Source organism: Harpia harpyja, chromosome 23 (genome assembly GCF_026419915.1).
Source record: "Harpia harpyja isolate bHarHar1 chromosome 23, bHarHar1 primary haplotype, whole genome shotgun sequence".
NCBI lineage: Eukaryota > Metazoa > Chordata > Aves > Accipitriformes > Accipitridae > Harpia > Harpia harpyja.
The window spans coordinates 11088090-11109048 of NC_068962.1; the positions used below are offsets into that span (position 1 = coordinate 11088090).

At 35.3% G+C, this 20959-nt stretch overlaps 1 protein-coding gene across 3 annotated transcripts in view; it reads right to left on the reverse strand.

Moving 5' to 3' along the window:
• PTPRQ (protein tyrosine phosphatase receptor type Q) overlaps window positions 1-20959 on the reverse strand; it is a 117285-nt gene that overhangs the window by 64853 nt on the left and 31473 nt on the right. For all 3 annotated transcript variants that reach the window (XM_052774661.1, XM_052774663.1, XM_052774662.1), the window contains 9 exons: window positions 19230-19412; window positions 18392-18493; window positions 15854-15974; window positions 11883-12043; window positions 10184-10329; window positions 3151-3316; window positions 2394-2684; window positions 1837-2112; window positions 895-1046 (listed from right to left, as the gene is read on the reverse strand). In XM_052774661.1, the coding sequence (XP_052630621.1) occupies window positions 895-1046; window positions 1837-2112; window positions 2394-2684; window positions 3151-3316; window positions 10184-10329; window positions 11883-12043; window positions 15854-15974; window positions 18392-18493; window positions 19230-19412 (1598 nt within the window). The remainder of the gene's footprint in view (window positions 1-894; window positions 1047-1836; window positions 2113-2393; window positions 2685-3150; window positions 3317-10183; window positions 10330-11882; window positions 12044-15853; window positions 15975-18391; window positions 18494-19229; window positions 19413-20959) is intronic.

The window sequence follows — 20959 nt, forward strand, 5'->3', positions numbered from 1 at the left end:
TCACGGTGACTGATTTCCACAATGCACGTGCTTAACAACAGCACAAGCAGTTTCCTTGCATGCCAAGTCTCTGCAATAAGAACTGTATTGCTGAGGGAGTTGGAGTAATGAAGCTCCTCACAGTGCCACGCATACCTTACACTGCATGTCTTAAACTCATGTCTCACTGCAGCAATGTCTTTTCCCTGCAGCTTTTACAAGTGTCTCGGGTGAACAGAACTCACTATGTAGTTTCTAAGCCTGAGACGCAATCCTGGCCTCAGCTTGCTGCCGTTACAATTCATGGCACATTTCTTGATGCCATTTAAGCAGATATAAATGCCTTGATCAATTTTTGTATATAATTTTATAGCATCTATTTCACTTAAGATTTATTCAGTTATTCTTATTTTGTGAAAATAAAAAGATGCAAACCTCTAAAGAGTTTTTAACCATTTTTCAAGATGACTAGGAGTTTCTGTCATTCTTTCTGAATCTTGAAAGCGTGCAGATACTAAATAGCTAAACAAAGGTAGCCACAAGGTAAAACAAGTAACTTCTGGCATTTACTAACATCAAACTTACATGGAAATATGAACTAAAGATTAATAAAACTCATCATTAATGAAATATTAGAAGCTCAAAGCAAATTAAAATCTAACAATTTTTTTCTATCTAATTTTAAAAATTGAATTACAGGCGTGGTGGAAGGGTAAGTAAACTGTCTTAATAGAAATTTAGAGGAGCTTCGTAATTCTAGGAGCATAACAGATGTTTGAAATATTTGTCATATATTTTGTTCCTAAAGCATGAAAAAAGTATTTTAAAAAATTAAACACTGTTATATGATTTATATACTTTATTATAACATTACAATGATACTTGATATTTTATAATTCATAATTATAAACATACCTGATAAAATAGTTTTTCAGTGTTGTTTTGATAAATCTTAAAATTATATCTCATAATAACACCATTTGGCTGGGGACTTGGACCCCATTTTAGCCACACAGAATCTGCAGTGTAGTTGGTAATGGTCAAATTCTGGGGTGGAGCTAGTGGCACTGCAAAAGAGAAATGCTATTGAGTTTCAAATTACAAATAATCCAGGCAAAACCAAACACTTTGGAGAAGCAGGAGAACATATGTACTTTTGCTACCATTTGTATCTGAACTCAACAAAACAGTACTTCATTGCTATTTTAATCTTTTTCTTTCTCTTTGGCATGAAACAAATTCCATTAATCTGAAATACATGTTTAGTCAGCAAGGGATCTTCTTAGAGATCTAACACATCTATTCATCGCTTAAAAACTTCCCCATTGTCAGAACTAAGGCATTTAAAAAAGTCATATTACATATATTACTGGAACGTGATATACTTCACTTCCTACAACATATATTGAGCACAACTCAATATATATTTACAAGATATGTCATTTACCATGCAGGTGAGAGGAGGTCCCTGTAAAGAAGACCTGTGTGAATGTGTCAGAAATATTTCCATATTTTATCATTTTTCAATTACGTGGGGAGATGAAGAGAAAGGTATTGTTGTTTGCTTCAAAATCCCTGACACTTGGCAAACTGTAACACATTCCAAAGGCAAAAGACATTTCTTCTTGGAGTTATTTCTCTAATCCTATGCAGAATGTGACCTCCTCTTGCACACTGTGGCGTGAGGAGAACGCAGAAAAGACTTCTCTTGTAGTGTTTCCTTCTTCTGAAAGCTCTTCACACACAGACCAATGGAAAATGAATCCTTCATCTCAACTCTCTCCAGGTCTGATGTTCAGATGGATGCAGTAACATAGGGCCAATATTTCAAAGTTGGTTACGATTGGATTTGCTTACCTGACTCATCTGTGTAGAACTGAAGCACGGCAGATGGACCAGGTCCTTTTATTGTTCTTGCAGCTGCATAAATGCTGTATAATGTGAATGGTAGAAGGTCTTCCAAGATGATAAAATTGTTGGTAGTAGAGAATGAGTTATTCCTTTCTGGCCCAAATAAATTTAAATCATAACTTATTATAATACCACTTGGCTTAACAGGAGGGTCCCATGAAAGCATAACTGAGGTAGTTGAGAGATTTGAAAATGTTTTGATTATAGGTGCTGATTCTGGAACTAAATGAAGAAATAAGAAAGGGAAAAACAAGGATAACCTCAGAAAAATATGAGTTACAATGAAAAATGTCTTTTAGCTATCACTTAAAGTTGTGCTCTGAGGGGAAAATTCTATTTCATAGTCTCAACACAGAAATGTGCAGCAGTTCTTTGTGTCATTGTATAACAAAAAAGCTTTAAGTAACATGGGAAAAATAAACACAATAATCTTTTTTTCTTTAGAAAGCTATTTGTTTTTTTTCTACATTTCCTTAGGAATGAATAAAATATACTTATCTTACCATCTTCATCAGTTCTTATACGCAGACTTAGAGCATGCAGTTCAGAAGATCCTTTATCAGTGGCTGGTGTGATTTTCAGAATGTAATCAGTATATTTCTCCAGATTGTCAAGAACTATGCTTGTGTTGTAAGTAAGGAAAGACAGTATCTTATGGGTTCCCAGTTGCAATAAACTTAGAGAAACATGAAAGAAGACTAAGCCATTTGGCTGGGATGGTGGAAGCCAGCTTACATTTACAGAAGATGAGGAAATGTTTTGATAGACCAGATTTTCAACAAAACCATCTGGGACTATGAAAGACAATAAGCAAAAAACAAATGCACGGATTACAGTAATAAAGCATCCAAAACCAAAACAGAAATAAATGCTCAAAGTATGATTAGTCTGTAAATCTCACTTGTAATATTTGGTACAACTTTTACAAATTATTTATGTTTCACTATTGAAAGCAAAATGTTTTGAAGGCATATATGAATAATCATCTGTTAAATTTGTTTAACAAAAGAGTCTTAATGGTGGTTTAAGACAATATTTTTATTGCTCATATCCAAAGCAGCAGCTTGTGAACTATGTTCTTAGTATTATAAAGCAAAGACTCAGATCAAAATGTCTTCCTTGCAAAGAAAAATACTGCAGTATTGAAAACAGTACTTACTGGATTTTTTTTAACTTTGCCATCATAATTTTAAAGTTAGAGAATATTTAATAAATGGAAGCACTGATATACACTGAGCATTAAAAAAGTTATTAACTTACTATCCTGATCTGTATACACGTCTATTATTTCACTGGTTTTGTTTCCATCTCCAAAAGCTGTGCTTGCAGTTAACCATAGAGTATAATGGCTGTATTTTGCCAGGTCATCCAGAACTGCAGACTGGGACATACTGACATCACTGTCGTTACCATAACTTGTGAAATTCTAAAGGACAAAAAAAAGTGTTGCCATTAAAAATGTTATTTATTCATTGATTCCTCTTTCTAGTTTCCCATGTAGCCATTACCACCACCAACAGCTGTGATTCAACATAATGTTCAGGAGACATAAACCTACACTTTGACTCCTAATGAGTCCTGATTTTTACTGAAATACTCAAGTAATTTATTATTTGATGTTTATTGTTACTCCTGGTATATATATACAGTGTATATAACTGACAACTCTTGCTGTCTGTAGTTGTTCAACGCCAGTTCACCTTTTTTTAAAACACATTGTAACATTGTAATGTGTTCATCCATATTGCATCAAGAAAATAACAAAAAAAGTATCATCTGCTAATTACTCATACATTACATGATCACACATGTGACTGTCTTGCTTGATCTGCGTGAAGCAAATCAAAGGACTTCTCTCACTTTATTATTATGGGAGTAGATCTTACAGAATATTGACTGATTTTGAATTTAAAACTTCCAGTGGCAGAGATCTCACCGCAACACTTGATAAACAGTTCCTTTTGTTAGTTGTCCTTTCCATTAAAAATATGCCATTATTTCTAATGCGATTGTCTATACTCAGTGGGTTGTGTTAAATGGAAGGAACAGACAGAATTTCCTTTCTTTGTGCAGTTACTTGCTAACAAAAGGACTCCACCAGAACCCACTTTCTTTTGAACCATATAAAAAAATCCACTAAAACTGTGACTGTAGCAATAGGTTAGTGCTCTAGATCAGCCACTCTGAGGAGGCTGTTCCTGTTTGGAATAAACCATTTTGGAAACTGAAAAGAAAAAAATATAAATCACATTATTTATGTAAGGTCAGCTCTACTACATAACTGAATGTGTCAAATCACCCACTGCTTTACAGGAACTTGACTTAGATGATCCAAAGCAGTTTGGTTCACTATTTGAAAACTGTTGAGAGGTTATGTACCCCATAAGCATATTCAGCTCCAGCATTGGGTAGGAAGTCAAAGCTTTGCTCCTGATTCGAAGAGTCAGTATCATTCCTCTCTGGCAGCCACGTTGCCCCATTGAGCAGACTTCTCAAAACCAAAGAAGTCCTCCTAATTTTTCTGCATAGCAACGTTTTCATGGTGAGCTAGATTTTGCCCAACCCCCTGATGCATTGCCTAGTACACATTCCAGTTATTTGGCCTGCCCACTATTTTCAGTGTTACATCTTATTCACACCCTCCACCTCCTTAAAATCAAAGCTAGCTTTAAATTAAATGCTTTCCTAAAAAAGAGAGGCTGTGATAGCAGACTTACTAAAACAGGAGGAAGGTGGCTGTAATGGTTGCATTTTTATATTCAGAAATACCACATACCAACACAGACATACTAAAACCACATACTAAAAAATGGGTTATATTTCTCTTGAGGAAAATTCCTACTGAAGAAGTCGGTGTGATATACTCTACCAAACAGTTGAGTCAGTACTGTGCAAACTGATAGTTCAGTATACAATCTTGATGTCTGTCACCAATACATATCAATTTATATATCTAATATAACACTTCACCACTTTTTTTGTACAGGCAAAATTATTCTGTTTCTACAGAAGACAATAGGTGACACTCTCATTCATTTCTCTGAGATTTTCATACCAATATCAGAAGACCTAGTTTTGCCTATAGTCACTAGTGCTCACGTAACATAAATAAGTAAACAGTTTGTTTGGCAATGAAAATGTAAGCCTTTGTTTCGAATGCAGAACAGAAGCTGCACAAATTGGCAGTATAAATTTCTATATCCACTCCTATTAACAGACTTAAAGCACACTGTTAGGTTTGTCTGAAAGATTAGGTTAAGTCAACATCAGTTAAAATACTAAGAAATTCCACCTTAATATATGACTTTCTTCTAAACGTAGATGGAAGCTCACACTATCTTCACCTAACTGAAAAAGGCTGGGAAGAGCTTTGGTTTACACTTGGTTAGGGTAAAATACAGGAAAGAGAGGATCGAATTCCAAGGTATTTAATTAAACTTTCTGATGCTCAAGCACAGTATCACAGAAAATACCTTCTGACCCAGAAGCATGATTTTACTACCCTCCCATTGTTATTATTATTAGTTATTGTAATTATTAATAATTAGTAATTGATAATAATAATATCTAATAATAAGATTAAAAAAACACCTTACATAATTCTCTGAGTTTTCAAGGTAAAAATGTCAAAGGTACCACACCCAGTTTTGACTCTAGATTTAATGGGAGTTTACTGGTATGAACAGCTGAAAACCCAACTCTTTTAGTTTAAAAAGCATACCTTTACAATTTAGTCAGCTGTCTGGCAGTTAAGGACTCGGTGAACCAATGTGAACACTATAACAACAGGCTTTTTGGTGGTTCAACAAAAGCTGTTTTAAGAGGTAGTCCCCTTACTATGAGGAGTCCAAGGACTGGGGATTACCTTAAACTTCTGATATGACAAAATATTAGAAAAGAATGAACACATAATTAAGAGTAAGGGTGAGCAGGAAGAACTGTGTGGGTACAAAATAAGAAAAGATGAAACTTGTACTAATTGTACCCTGGGGATAAAACACTATAGGAAGTTTTACAATTAACTGTGGCTGCAGATGAAAGCAAACAGCTTAGGATCTTTGGCTACAGCTGAAGAAATTCTTCCTTCTGTCCCTTTCTTCATCCATACATGAAAGAAGTTTTGACATAGCAAAGTATCAGATTATTAAAAGCAGCTACGTGTAAGCAATACACACAGGCCATGAAAGCATCAGCAGAAAGTAGTATCTTCTACACCTCAGGAAGCGGCAGAAATTTCCAGTGGCATAAAGCTGTAATTAGTTGTATACAGACAACACAGTGCTGCTGTTCTTCACTGTTAACCTTTTCCCCCTGTTCAGTTTCCTTCTTTAGGTTCATTGTATTGCAATGTTGTTTTGAGTTAGAGTATCCCATACTTGACTCTGGCAATCAGGTGAGAGCGGTGACCCTGTGAGGGCTAATCCAAGCCATTCCTCAAGGAGCGTAATGTTCCAGTACTAACCCAAGTGAAGATATTTCCTTTTTGTGTGCTGTACCAATCTGAGGTCATCTTTTAAAAAATTTGCACTGTATTTTAGGGAAGTTCCCCTTTTATCCCTATTTTGGTCATACTGGTGAAAGAAAATGTTTGGTTGTTAAATTAATATAGCACATTGCTTGCATCCCTTGTCTGCATCCTGAGGGCAGACCAAGCCGAATTTCACTCTGAACTGTGTCCAGTCATGTGCACTTAGGTTGGCTTGAAGTACAGGGGTTGGATGATTTGGGGCCTAATGTTCAGTCTCTAGAAGGGTGGTGGGCTTTTTTTCTCTACTTAGCTCCTGGTTCGCCTGTCTGGTTTGGCAGAGCAGGACAGTTGTCACCTGTACTGAAATTGCTACGCTGGAGAACTTTCTCCAAACATAAATTTATATTTGTAATTAGCACCTTTTCCACTTTCTTGCTAATCAAAACACAAGTATAGAGAGATTGAATGAAAGAGTTTATTCAAGTAAATGATACCTCTTATAGATCAGTATTTAGCAATGAGACAATTACTTCTATAAATTCTTTGTCTTCTTTCCTCGATAAGAATGAGAACGTGGGCAGTATGATTGCTTCAAGCACCATGCAAGGCACCATGGAGCAAAACTTGCAAAGCTGCTATTGCAAACAGTGAAAGCTTGAACCGTAGGAATCGAGCAGTGTCACAGAGAAGTGATGTGAACAAGAGGTACACTGCCATGACTTCTGTGTAGGAAGTGCCCTTTGTCAGAATATGTGCCATATCTTTATGGCACTGGGGCAGAGTAGTGAATGTAAACCAAAAAGCAGCATTTTCCCTAGACATATGGCAGCAGAAGTTGAAAGATAAAGCTGAACTTGAACCTAGCCTAGTGCAAGTGATAGTTTCTTCTATTTGGTTACCAGTCATTCCTCCCTCTCTGACACTTTCTTTTACAACCCGTCAGCATCCCCATAGAAACAGCCCACTCATCTACCAAAATCCTCAAATCTAATCTCCATCACTAAATTTTTCCTTCTGCTTCTCTGGTTCTGAATCCTAGGTCTGAGCATCCCGGGCCTTCTGACTGGACAGCCGCAGTGTGATTTTTCATGTAGACCTGTAAAGCAAAGAAACTATACATTATTTTTCTGCCCTATGAAGGTATGTAACTCTTTTTCTTTTTAAAGGAAAATATTTTTCCTGCAAGTTTCTGCATCATGTCAAGGAGCAAACTGCATCCTTTATCTCAGGTCTTTTGTTTTTTTCCCCCTAAACAAAATGCTTTTCTCTGCAGCTACTAATTCCCTGTTTTTAACATATTCATAATCAGTGCCTTATATTAATTAGGTTTTAATATGCCTGAGGACTTTGAGAATGTGTGAGAAGTGAAAACTTGAGACAACAGAATAACACTAGTTTTAGTATAACTTTTGTTTCTATTTCAGATTATGACAGCATTGGAAGATGTTAATTTGCTTGATGTTCTTCAGCCAGGATGTTTTTTCAGGCATCTAGAAGATATGCTTTAAGACTTGGACCTCTGTTATTATGTCCTGACAACGAAACAGATGAAAGACTGGCAGAGAATTACTGCCTACAGCAGTGTGTCTGAGAAGATGAGGTTCCTAGAAATGTGAAAAGATCATCTACTTTTTTAATTCTCCTGTATCATTTCCCAAACTGAAAATATGGTTCAGATAAACATAAGCAGAATGGTGACCTAGATGCAGAGTATTCCAACTAAGGATTATTTCTTTCCAAATGTGTGCAATACAAAACTTACCAACAGACCCTGCAACTACATGGTTATACTTCTAAGTTACAGGCAGTTGTAAACTGTATGTGTGCACACACTCATACAGCTTACAACTGTCTGTATATGTCATGTATATACACTATATATATATATATGTATCAGGCTGGCTTTCACACATGCATTTCTCTGTTGTAAAAAGAGTAATATAAAATATCTGACAGAAACGAGCAGGGGAGAGTTGTTTTTTTCTCCTGTTTGAAATCTGTCCTGCACCCACAGGAATGCCAAGGTATAGAAAAGGAGTGCAATGTAGATACGGTAGTTGCCATGCCAAATAGTGAACAGAAAGGCATGTGAAGAGCAGAGGGAGTTAAGGGGAGCAGACAGCTTAGGACTGGATCATGATTTGAGAGATTAATGGTGATCTCCCATGGCCAGTAAGAGACAGATGCAAAAGCAGCTGAAACCTATCTTCTGATGGCAGAGGGATGGGTTAACAACCAGAGCTGAAAGGGCAAAAATGGTAGTTTCCACACCTAGAAGTGGAGCTACTGTCAGTGCTTTTCTGTCATCCACCACATAATATGCCAAAGCAGCAGTAACTTCCACCCATGCCACCATCCTTTCCTTGCCCAACTACATCACGTGATAATGAAACTGGACCCTCACCTTGCTGGGCCAATGCTACTGTGCTCCATCTTCCCTATCTTGCTCCTTCATTTCCAGAATCCTGGGCACATCCAGAGGGATTTTAGCTCTCAGTGTATCAGTTTCACCTTACTCATTCACCTCAAAGTTCCACCTCCCCAAAGGCAGGAATAGCTCAAGTCGGTAGTCCTCCTCTAAAATCCCTTGAGCTGTCCAAGATCAGATAAATGTAGACACTCTTCATAGGATGGGCTGGTTCAGGTAATGCACTGGTGTAAAGGTTTCTCCAGGGATTTGTCAGGCTAAGAAAAATGCTGTTGGTATAGCGGCGTGTGCAAGCAGGGTCTGAAGCTCTGAAATGTAGCCCTGATTTTAATCTCATCAGAATGTGAATTCATGGCACGGTCCTGCTTGCACCTGAAACTATGCAGACAGAGCCTGGCAACCACACAGCTTCACAGAAGTCAGAGAAGTGTATACACTGAAGTATGTCAGCAATTATTCAGTCACAGGTATTTGTAAAATTTGTGAATATTTTTTTCTAGTTATCCTCAAACACATGCATACCTCAAACTAGACATATCTTGAGCCTAAAGTTATGCAGTAGAGGTAATTTTTCATGCATAAGTTTCTTCAAGAATTTATATTTCTTTCTTTTCTTCCACATGTGTAAAGCTTGTGACCAAAAACCTGTCAAGAAAGCTTATTTCTTCTTATTATATTTCTGTATCGTAATATAGTCTTAGAAAGGACAACAGAAAAACTATATATACAATTAATAAATATGGTGCATAATTAAGGATGAACGTAGCAACAAAAAAACCTACATGGAAATGTGCAGATCACCAAAAAATTATAAATAACAGTTTATTTATCTTTTATGCTTTAACTTAGGAATCTCAATATCTTTGTTTCAATATACTAGACAGTAATTTCCTTTTGAGAGTAACAAAAATATGAAATAATAATGTATTCACTACTTTGACATTACCTTCTTATTTTCAGGACTGTACAAACATGCATTAAAAAGTAAAACCAAAACTGTTACAGAAATTTATTCAAATTGATAGATTAGACTAAAATAAAGAGCTTTAAGGATGTGCAATGAATGTAATTGGTCATGTGTCTATATATGTTGTGCATATGTATGTATTAGATGTATGTGTGTGTATATACGTACATACATATAAACTTTGCAATATGGAATATTACGCAAAACCTATTTGCTTTAAATGCTTAATGACATGAATATCCAATGAGATGCAGAACACAACACATATGATTACAAGATGTGCGTCTGTCTTTATAAGTTAAAAAACTGCCTTGTGATAAAGGAAATATGAAAAAAAAATATCGATAACTATAAATTTGATTTAACCTTTAATGAATTATTAGAACACTTTATTGAATTCTACAAAAGAAGAATAGAAAAATAAGCTTACCTGTATGAATATTCCTGAATTATTTTTGAAATAAACTGAATAGTACAGTATATTTCCATTAGGCTTTTGAGGAGGAGACCAGAATAGCATTATTGATGTGGAAGTAAGGTTTCTGTACACAACATCTTTCGGTGGATCACTTGGTGCTGGAAAAATGTTAAGTTTTAGCATACCTAATGCAAGGTTTTGTACATTTTGGTGCCCAAGAAACATGCACTATAGATTTAACAACATCCTATGTCAAATTAAATGTATTTCTGATTATGGTATAAAAACTGCTTCAGAAAATGATGAAATAAAATAGTAGATGTAAATAAATTTTTAAAATGCTATTTTTTCAGACACATTTGTATTTAGCTGCATCTGTAAACAGATACTTTTTGCTTATAGAATTTGTCCTGTACTTAGTGCTTTGGGCACATGGAAAGTCTAATTTGCAGACATGGAAGTTGACTGAGTTAGGCCTCTACGCTCCATATACAGTTAATAGTAAAAAAAAAGGATTTGTTTCAGAAAACCTAAATTAAAAGCCTTGTTCTCTCTTTGCTCATTATAATGAGAATTTAGGCTTCCAACTCAGGTAGGTAAACCAGATACTTAAGCTTGGACAGTATGATCATCTCTGTTTTTTCATCTTTCCTCAGCCTATTAGACGTGCAGGAAAGACTCTGTAAGTCTTCTTCAATTAGCCTCTCCTCCTATCCTGTAAAGAATAGCAGCAGTGATGTAGGAGACTCAAATTTGGTTCCTTAAGTCAGCTTAAGAGAATTTAAATCCGTATTTCTCGCCATCCAAGAAAGTGCTCTACACAACATGCAGTAGAGTACTGAACACTATAAGTTTTCTTATCTCTGTTGCTTTGGGCTATTCTAGTTTGTTTAAAATACTAAAATATTAATTGAAGGGGGAACTCCAGGATCAGTTCCTAAAAATCCTGCCCTAAAAAGTCAGTTCATGCTTCTATAACAGCTTCAATAGCACAGACTGGGAATACCTACAACCTGATGATTTAGACAGTCTTTTGAGGGATGGCTTGGATAGATGCTAATCCTACCAGTGATTGTGTGTTGGGAAGTCAGTTTATCTATGCAGGATGATTCTGAAATATGCCTGCATACTATACATTTTGGAACAGATCGTAGCAATATAATTCATTGGAAAACCAGAAACGATAATTCAACTGAATGACTTTCAAAGCACAGTATATAGTATGATCATTTATAAAAGTCATCTATCATGTTGGAAGTATAAAATCATTAAAATAGAATAAACAAATCAGTGTACACTTACAGATTTTATTTTCATATTAAAAACATTTCAGACTTGCGAGAGACTCTAAAGAGTATTTTCCCTAGTGGAAGTTGTGTCATGGCAAGATAAAGCAAAGAGCTATTAAAGCATATTCTAAAATTAATTTGATTTTTTTCAAAATTTAAAATTAAATTATTTTAATCTTACCTGTCTTGAAGGGAAATGCAAAGTTTTCTTCCATAAATTAACAGAAATACCCATCATAATTTTACAGAGCCATAGATACATGTACACACGCAGATAGACACACATACAAATAGACAGGTAGAATGTCTCTTCTTGACCAGTCAAATGCCACTTCTACTTCAGTAGCTTTATTAACTTCAAAAAGGCTGACAGAAATTTAAGGCTGAATGAAATTAAAAATTCACACTATATATAAGCTTACCTCCTTCTGAAGTTCGGAATGTTATAGTATCACTTTTTATGTTGCCATCTCCAAATCTTGTACTTGCTGTTAGGTAAGCACTATACTCATAGTTTTTTTCCAGGTCTGTGAACTGCAGTGATGTTTCTGTTACATTAACACTCCTTTTTGACATTTTATTCCTAAATAAAAAGTATTTTATTAATTATATATACACACCATTTCTGTATGTATACAACTGTGACATATGATACAAAATTGAAAAATGCAGTATTGTGGTAAATACAAATATTTTAGGCTTTAAAAAAAGACTAGGATAACTTTTGTCTTTTATGTTGAAAAGCTCACTTTTGTACTGCTGCATTAAAATAGGGCTCTTAATTTTGCTTTAAAAAACAAAACAAAACAAACCAAAACAACAAAAATCCCACAGAAATATATTTGTAAATTACATCAGCAAAGACAACAATTATATGGAATATCAAAGAGGAGCATGTCCATCTAGTAACTGCTATCAAATGGTTATGTGGTACCCTTGGGAAGGACACAGTAGGGCATAACTAAACTGTCTCCCTGGACAGGAATAGCGAAATATAAAAAGATTATAGCAGGGAGCATGCCCTACTGTGACTCTGTGAAATTGGTCAGAAGGCTGAAGTTATAAATGGAATAATAGAAGATGATATGGAACAGGAATTAGCTGGTGCTGAGTTAATTCTGGTGGAATGTAGCAGGGGATCAGAATGGAACTCTAGTCAGGTCAAAACCCGCCTAGAAAGACTGTAAGATGTAACATTAATAAAACACTGGTATTAGCATAGGTATGAAATGATTATCAGAAAGTAAAATAAGATACAGAAATAACTAACTTGAATTCAAAAAGTCTGCTATTCCTCATTAAATTAATTTAATCTTTGATGAAAAAAACCAGCAGTGAAAAAAGCTAGCTAACGTTCCATTCCTGCAAAGATTTCTGTATATGTGGGTGCCCTGTGTCTTTAATGGGATTTCATAGAGGGATGATAATTTGACAAGTAAAACTGAGTATCTTGCTCCAGGAGTCACTGTGGACCTCTTCACAAACAAGACAATGAGTTCTAATTCTAAAAAAAAAAAAAAAAAAAAAAAAAAAAGGGAAAGGAGATTCAAAATTATTAGATGGACTGATTTTCATCCTTTGATAAATGAATGAATGTCCCATTAGCAAATATCACCATCTGATACTCCTGAAATAAAGTTACATTAACAAACAATTAGAAGGAGAAAATGTATGAGAATGAAAAAACTAAATTCTCCCTATCCCTTTCAGATTTTGAGTGGAATTTCTCTTGACATGGGAAATGCTCTTGGTAACAGAGAAAGTTAACAACATTTACATTTTTTCCAAATTTCTGACATCTTGAATAGTCAGTAAAGAGATACAAAAGGTTGCAGCTGCAGTTATCAAATCCTACACAAAGAAAAGATATCTGTTCTTGGATCTTTGCCCAATATATTCTTAGTATGGAAAAACGTAGCTGGTTATAATTTAAGCAAGAAGAAAATCCACAGTTTAGTGCTGCAAACACTTCTAGTCCGAGTAATTGCATTCTTATAACATCTTATTTGCCAAAAAAACGTTTCCACAATCAGGCATAGTTAGACAGAAGAGTAAAAGCTTATGGTGTTTCAAGAAAAGTTGATTTTCTATTTAGAAACAACTGAGATTGCAATCCAAACAATAAGGAAACACTGATCAAAGTGAGTGCAGTCTTCTTCACAGACAATGAGAAAGAAAGTACCTAGCAGAATGAGCTAAGCCAAGGAATTTTAATGAAGAACAATAATATTAAGTTTTGAATGATATCTTTCAGAAACCCAGACAAAAGAGGTTCTAAGAAATTGCGTACTTTCACTTGACTAAGACAGGTACCATATTTTCTTAAAAATCTGTACCTCAAAGTAGATCTAATCAGTAATTATCTCACAAAAATTTGCTGAACAGGATAATGCCAAAAGACAAGAGCTATATACAAGTTCAGCAACTTTGTTAATATGCCTTTGATACTCTAGAACTGCAAACTCAAGGAATATGAGTTTGTAGACTCAAGGCACAAAGAAAGTTGCTTTGCTACCTGCTAGCACCCAAAACCACCTTGTCTTGCAACAAATACCATGAAAGATAATAACAAAAAAAACATTACAGATACTACCCTTTCTATTCTAGTAGTTGTGGATTCTTGTTCCCAATCCCTTAAAGAAAGGTTACCAAATTCTCTGTAACTGTTGCAATATATTTAAGGGAAGGAATATTTATTTAACATATGTATTAACCTTCTTCTTTCTGCTTTATTGAGAGGCTCTGGGATTAACTATCTCCCCCAAAATATATTGAATACCTCCCAAAAGCAGCAACTATGGCACGGCAGTTTGCCTTGTCAAATCTCACACTGCAATGCATTTTATGAAATTGTATAGAGAATTCTCTTAAATACTTAAAATTCTGCTCCTCCCCCCCCCCCCCCAAAAAAAAAAAACAACCCTCCAAGGAAGGAGTGAAGTTGTGTCCCCTTTGAAGGCAATGGGAGTTTTTCTCCAATGTCCTTGCCTCAAGATGATACCTAATGCCTCTCTAATTTTAGATGTGGCACAGTAAGGACAGATAAGACAGAGCAAGGAGAATATGGAACGAAAAAGGACAAGGCTTAGTGCAAAAAGTTATGTGGTTGCTTAATTCAAATATTTAGAAAGATGGATCAATTAGCAGTTCTTAAAAAATAATTCTTACTCGTTTGTCGTAATAACAAAAGCAGTAAGCTTTAAGGCAATATAAGGATGAAAAGTTGTATAATCTCAAGTCTTTGAACACAGCCTGTGTCAAAACCATAATCCTTATCGTGAAGTGACTGTTTCCTAGCTAGAGGATAGTCTTTAATTTAATGTTTTTTGTGGTTAAAGAGCACCAGACCTTGCCAAAACAGTAGAAGTAACAAGACAAGCCAAATTTAACTTTTCTGGAAAGAAGAGTTCATTCCTGTTCACTTTATCAACAACTTAACTAGATGCCATAATTTAAAAAAAATTCAATAGGATCTGAGGCCAACCCTACCCCAAAACTGTCAACTAACATTAAAATAATAAATGTAAGCTCAATGGTAGTGTGTTTATAATGACTGCTGATTTGCACATCTGGTTCACATCTCATAAGTTGCATGTTAGCATTTGCTTCCTGCACCTTAGTAGTGGCAATAAAATGGTACAGCATAAATGCAATATATTAAAAGCAATCAATAACAAAATCTTTTCACTACCAGCAGAAGTTACACATAGATCTTTGAAGAGATGCCACATCACTAGACCAAACTATGTTATCCAGAGAATAGGATAGAAGCTGCAAGTTTTTAAGTGACAAAACTCCTTTTTAAAGGTGAAAAAAGATCCCAGGAGGGATGACAGAGAAAAAAAAAATAGGGAAAAAGAAAGGATAGATAGAAAAAAATAAAGCACATTAAGTGAAAAATATCTGTTAAAAAATACTCGTTTGCTATGAATATAATAAATACAAAATATAACAGTAGACATAACTGATAGCACATACAAAGACTCTTAACATTGCTCTTACACACTTTCTACAGAAGGAAGAAATATTTCTCTATTTTAAGCCTATTTTAAATCTCCTTGACAATTTAGCATAGGCTTGTGCCCTGCCTTACAATAGGCCTAATCAGAATATAATGAAAATAGTCATCATGCTCTAATTTAAATTTCAATTCATTTAACATAACATAACCTTTAGAAAAATGTGGAAAATGGTTACAAAATATTTAATACCCCAATTTTCAGCTACTACATTATATCTGAATTTGTATATACAAAAGGCTAGTATTTTAAGTGCTGGATGAATATTCATTCTCCAAAAACGTGTAATCAACACATTGTGTAAGAAAAACCTAACATTCCTGATAGGTTACAGATTAATATTTGTCCTCAGAACTACTTCCAGAAAATCTTACCAGACATAAACTGTGTAATAGAGGATAATTCCGTTTGGCTCCAGTGGAGGTTTCCATGACAACTTCACAGTGACACCCGACAACTGTTTTACGGAGAGGGATTCTGGAGGAGAACTCGGAGCTATAAAATAAGAGAACAGGACACAACATCTTGTTAAACAGCTAAGATCGATGAGATACGCAGCATCCTTAAATAGGTTTTTAATTATTTGTGAAGGAAAGTGAACTTTGTACTACACCGGTGCAGTATCCATCAACTAATGTTAAAGTGCAGCTTCTTTTCCTTTTTCTGACAGATGATAAAAGAAGATTTTGCATGGTGGTGTTAGAACATCTGTTTCTGTGATTCAATGGAAAAAGTACTTCATGAGAAAACAGAGCAACGGGTAGGTCACAGTGATTCACCTACTGTCCAAGTACATTGCTGTAATTTTTTTTTTTTCCCCTTCTAATAAAAGCAAGATCTTTATAGGTATGAACACATGTAAAATATAGCAAAATAGTTCTCCTGAGGAAAAAGAGGTGCTGTAAAGAATGATACAAAGCACAAAAACGTGGAAAAATGGATAAGCATGGCATTGAGAGATGATAAAAATATGGGATACTAGGCAGCGGTAAAATCTATTCACTCCATCAAATAAGGACCACATTCATACATTTAACATGTCACAAGGGCAAATATAAAGATAGGCATTGACTGAGACCCTTAAAATTCATTTTAAGATGAACTCTACATGACACCATGTCACAACTGTGTAGGGAAACAACGTAAGTAAATGAAAATGCTAGACCATGTTTGATTTCATCCTACAGTTCATATAAATATTGCTGAGGAAAAATATACCCCTGTATGCATAAGTGACACTGCTTTGTATTAGCATGTTATTGAGAAGTAAGTATTTTTCTTCATCTTGATTCACGGATATATGTCTCACTATGAAGTAATATTAGAATTACTTTTGTTTTTCTCAAATTAAACCAAAGAGCATCATGCACTAAAAATTCAGGTCATAGCTGTAGTCATGCATGAAAATTGAGAATATGAGCATAGCTATTAGCAAATCTATGAAACATTTGGTCTGAACCTTGGAACACTGTGTTCCTGTGAATAAAGAACATGTGGTGTATTATAAATATTGTTGTTTTTCAGTTGTTGTTCCTTCTTTCACTACCTCAAAAGTTGGCATAAAGGTTTTAGAACTCTGTACATTTCAGAAAAAAAAATATTTTTCATGAACAAAGGTTCACTGAATTCAGTGAATGTCTGTATTTACTAGCGAAAAATGGTGACAGCTGTATTTAGTGTTTTACTTGTTATATTATCCTCAGTGGCTATATAATAAAAGATCTGTCATACTGTGAATGTCATGTCTTTTTGGCATGTGTAGTTCGTTCTACAGTTCTTATTCAGAGGATATTTTTTGCTGAAGAATAGAATCTACATTTCTCTAAATAAAAATACTGCATGCAAAAAAAGGATTTATCCAAATTAGCTGTTCACAGTGTGCTCCAGCAACATTACTCTTGAGCAAAGGTTTATTACTGACAGTATGAATGTAAGCTCAACAACATCTTGGAGATTTGCAAACATCCATTATCATCAAAACCTGGATCTTAGGCAAGTCAGTGCTCCCTAAAACATGAAAAAAGACTTAATTTGAGAAAGGCTGGTGGGATGTTTGTGTCAATGCTGCTTTAGTCTAGGTTCCCAGAGACTTCCTCCCTAAGCAATGGAGAGGGACAGACACAGGCTCCTCCAAAATGTGAGTGACAACACCTAAGTTAAAATTCTGCTTTGAATTTTTTTCAGAATTCCCCCCCTCCAGAAACTATAGAGGGGACCAATGATAATTTCCCACAACTAAATTGGGCACTGAAAGTACAAATACCATTTTGCGGTTCCTCTGCTGATTTGTGACTTACTGTACTAATTAGCAGGGGATGCAATAACTGTGTTCTACCCTCAGCCTACAGTGCAGAACACTCCCCTGCTCAATTTGGAAGTGTAGTACTACAGATGATGGACTTTGAGCATTTTCATAGTATTAATAATTCTACATCTATATATGTGTATCTGTACATGCATCTCTTTAGAAGAATCAAAAAATTTCCAAACGAACCAGAAATGTCCCTGGACCATTCAAGCTGTCTTTTGGTGGTTTTCCCTTTCTCCAACTCTCACATGTCTGCAGAACCAAACACAATATTTAATTCTACCATGTGGTGTATTAGATTAAAATAATACTAGTAAATTAAGAGTCTTCAAATTCATAAGATATTGGTAAGACCAAATGCCCATGCACAGCAATCATGTCATTTCACATAGCTTGTACTGGTAAATATATTAAGTAACAGATAGATAGATAGATAAGACAGACAGACAGATAGATGAGTATGTTTGTGTGTAGATAGATACAGATATCAATACAGAGATATAATTGCAAAAAAAGTATATAAAACCCACACATATCTGACAGGAAGTGTAAGATTAGTTTAAGACTACAGGTGGACAATGATACTTTGCAACTTCTGACTTACCATCTTCATCAGTCAGTATATGCAGAGGTGAACTACGAAGGCCCTCCCCCATTGTGGTACTAGCAGACACTTCTACAGTATATTCTGTATATTTCATTAAATCTACATAAAGAAGAAGAATTCAATAAACCAACCATTCACTGGGCTAAATTAGGTTTTTTAATGGACCATAAGTAGTTTGAAGTGCTGAATAAGCCCATCACTTACACTGATCTGTGTCTTTAGAGACTGAAATAAGCATTAGGAAAACTTGAACACAAAGTATTCTGCATGAACAAAAGAAGGGGCAAAGCCCTAATTACCAGTTTATACTTCATATTCCTAGAATGCTTTACCGTTTGTCCTTAGCTGCACTCTGAAAATTTACTGGTTAAGGTACTGAGCTCCCAGCATTAACTGCTGTGTCATACCTCAGTAATAACGACAGAACATAGAAAAAGATGCAAAGGTGAGTGGAAAGGGAAGTATTTATTTTTATCCAGAATAAGATCAGAAAGATATGTAGGTGACTTGAGTGTTTACTTTGTTACGGTGATATATATGCAAAGAAATCTATTGAAGTTCCTTGTACTTTAAACATCTAAAATACAATATAATAATAAACATCTAAAATACAATAAAAACCAGATATAAGTTAGACTCTATACCATTCGTGGCCTGTTCCGCCACATTACGGCAGGACACAACAGGCTATTTCTCAGGACAGGTAGCATATAACTTTATATAAGGACAAGAAAGATCATGTCCAACCAGTGAACTAATTGATTTGCATCAGTCTGTTGATCCCTTCTCAGAACAATTTACAGTTGCCATAAGTTCCCAATCATTATATACTGGCCTGTAATACGTAGCGTCAGAAGAGTAGTGTTTATGACTCTTTGCTCAGTTCCATTAGTCCTCTTGAGATATATTGTGTAAGTCTGTATGATTCCATTGGGAATGGATGGTGGATAAAATGATAGTTCAATTTCCATGGATGAGATGTTCCTATAAGTTATGTTTTCTGGTGCAGAATCAGGAACTAGAAGACAAAATTTAGACTCACAGAAGATTTCAGTCAGTTTCATTGATTTGTTAAGCATTTTCTTAAACTTGTTTAAATGAAACACATTATAAACATTTGGATTTTTATCCTACTTTTTGTATAAAATAAATTTTAAAAGAGGTTGAATTGGAAGACCAAAACCACATGACAGACACACACTGTAACAACAAGGTACAGGTAACTTAAAAAAAAAAAAAAAAAAAAGATGGAAATCATCTTAACATGCCAGATGAAAAAATCTGGAGCATGACACTAAACTTCCTTCTGTTAGAAGGTTTTTGTGTGCATGTGTCTGTCTGTCACCAAACAGATACACAAATATGTTTTCCATTATCCAAAACTGGACTGATAGCATAATATATGTTACTCCAGAAAATCATAATCATACAATGACAGGAAAATTTTCCCAAAAGGTCAAGTAAGGCAGGGACATGTTTTTAGGATGTCCTAAACATTCTTATAACTGTACTGACATTTGATGAAACCCTGCATTCAAAAAACCAAATGATTTCTGCTTAAGCAATATCCAGAAAGGGGATAAGTGCCATGAGAGGCAGTGAAATCAGCCCACAATTCAGCCTAATTTCATGGCAGAATGGTAACAGAGAACTCCCAAGAGCTCTTGAAACACATCAGCCCATTAATCGGTTGTGTTCACTCAAAATGCTCTATTCTCCAGATCCTCCCTTGGTTTTATTCTTCTCATCTCAGACAGTGTTTTTGCAGCTTCTCATCTCTATCACAGGCAGCTGGAATTCAAATTTTTGTTCTGAGTGTCAGGGGAGTTAGGCACTGAGAAAGAACTGCCTTAAAATACAACTTAGACAAAAGATAGATGTCTGTTAAAGAGAGCAATAAAAAAGGTTATATCTAAGGACATTGTATCAGTTGGGCAGGTGCCTACATACCTATGGTATCTGACCAAAAAAAATCCTCAAATGTAGCACAATGTCTTGGCAGAGCTAGTTTGGTGCTTCTGTTATGACTACTGTTTCATGTAGTCTAAAAACTAGATGTTTGTGTCCCTGTTCCTTAAGAGCTTGACTTGTTAGACAGGCCTAGACCACAACTACTTCACACAGGGAAAATAAAAGTTCATTTCAGAAACAAGGAGGAGAAGGAGCTCATAGTGATTCCACTGTGTCTTAACAATAACTGAGCCAAAGCATCTCCCTGCCCCTTCTGAGAGACATCAGTACATGCATGTCTTTCCTTACTGAGAAAAATGTGATAAATAGAGCATGCTTGGTTCCAGGGCTAGCTCTAGGTATAGATAAAGTAGGTACTTGTCTGAGGTAGCAAATTGGTGAAGATGGCAAAAGGCCCCCCAAAAAGGATGATCATCATACCAGTGCTACCCGGATATGGCTGAGTCCTAAAGGAAACTAAGCTTCATATCTGTCTCCCCAGCCACCTTTCATTCCTGAGTCTACAGCTTAACCAAACATCTATTCCTCCATATAAATCATTATCTTCAGGTTTTTTCTCCAATACCTCTCCTGTTTAGCTCCATTGAAAATTTA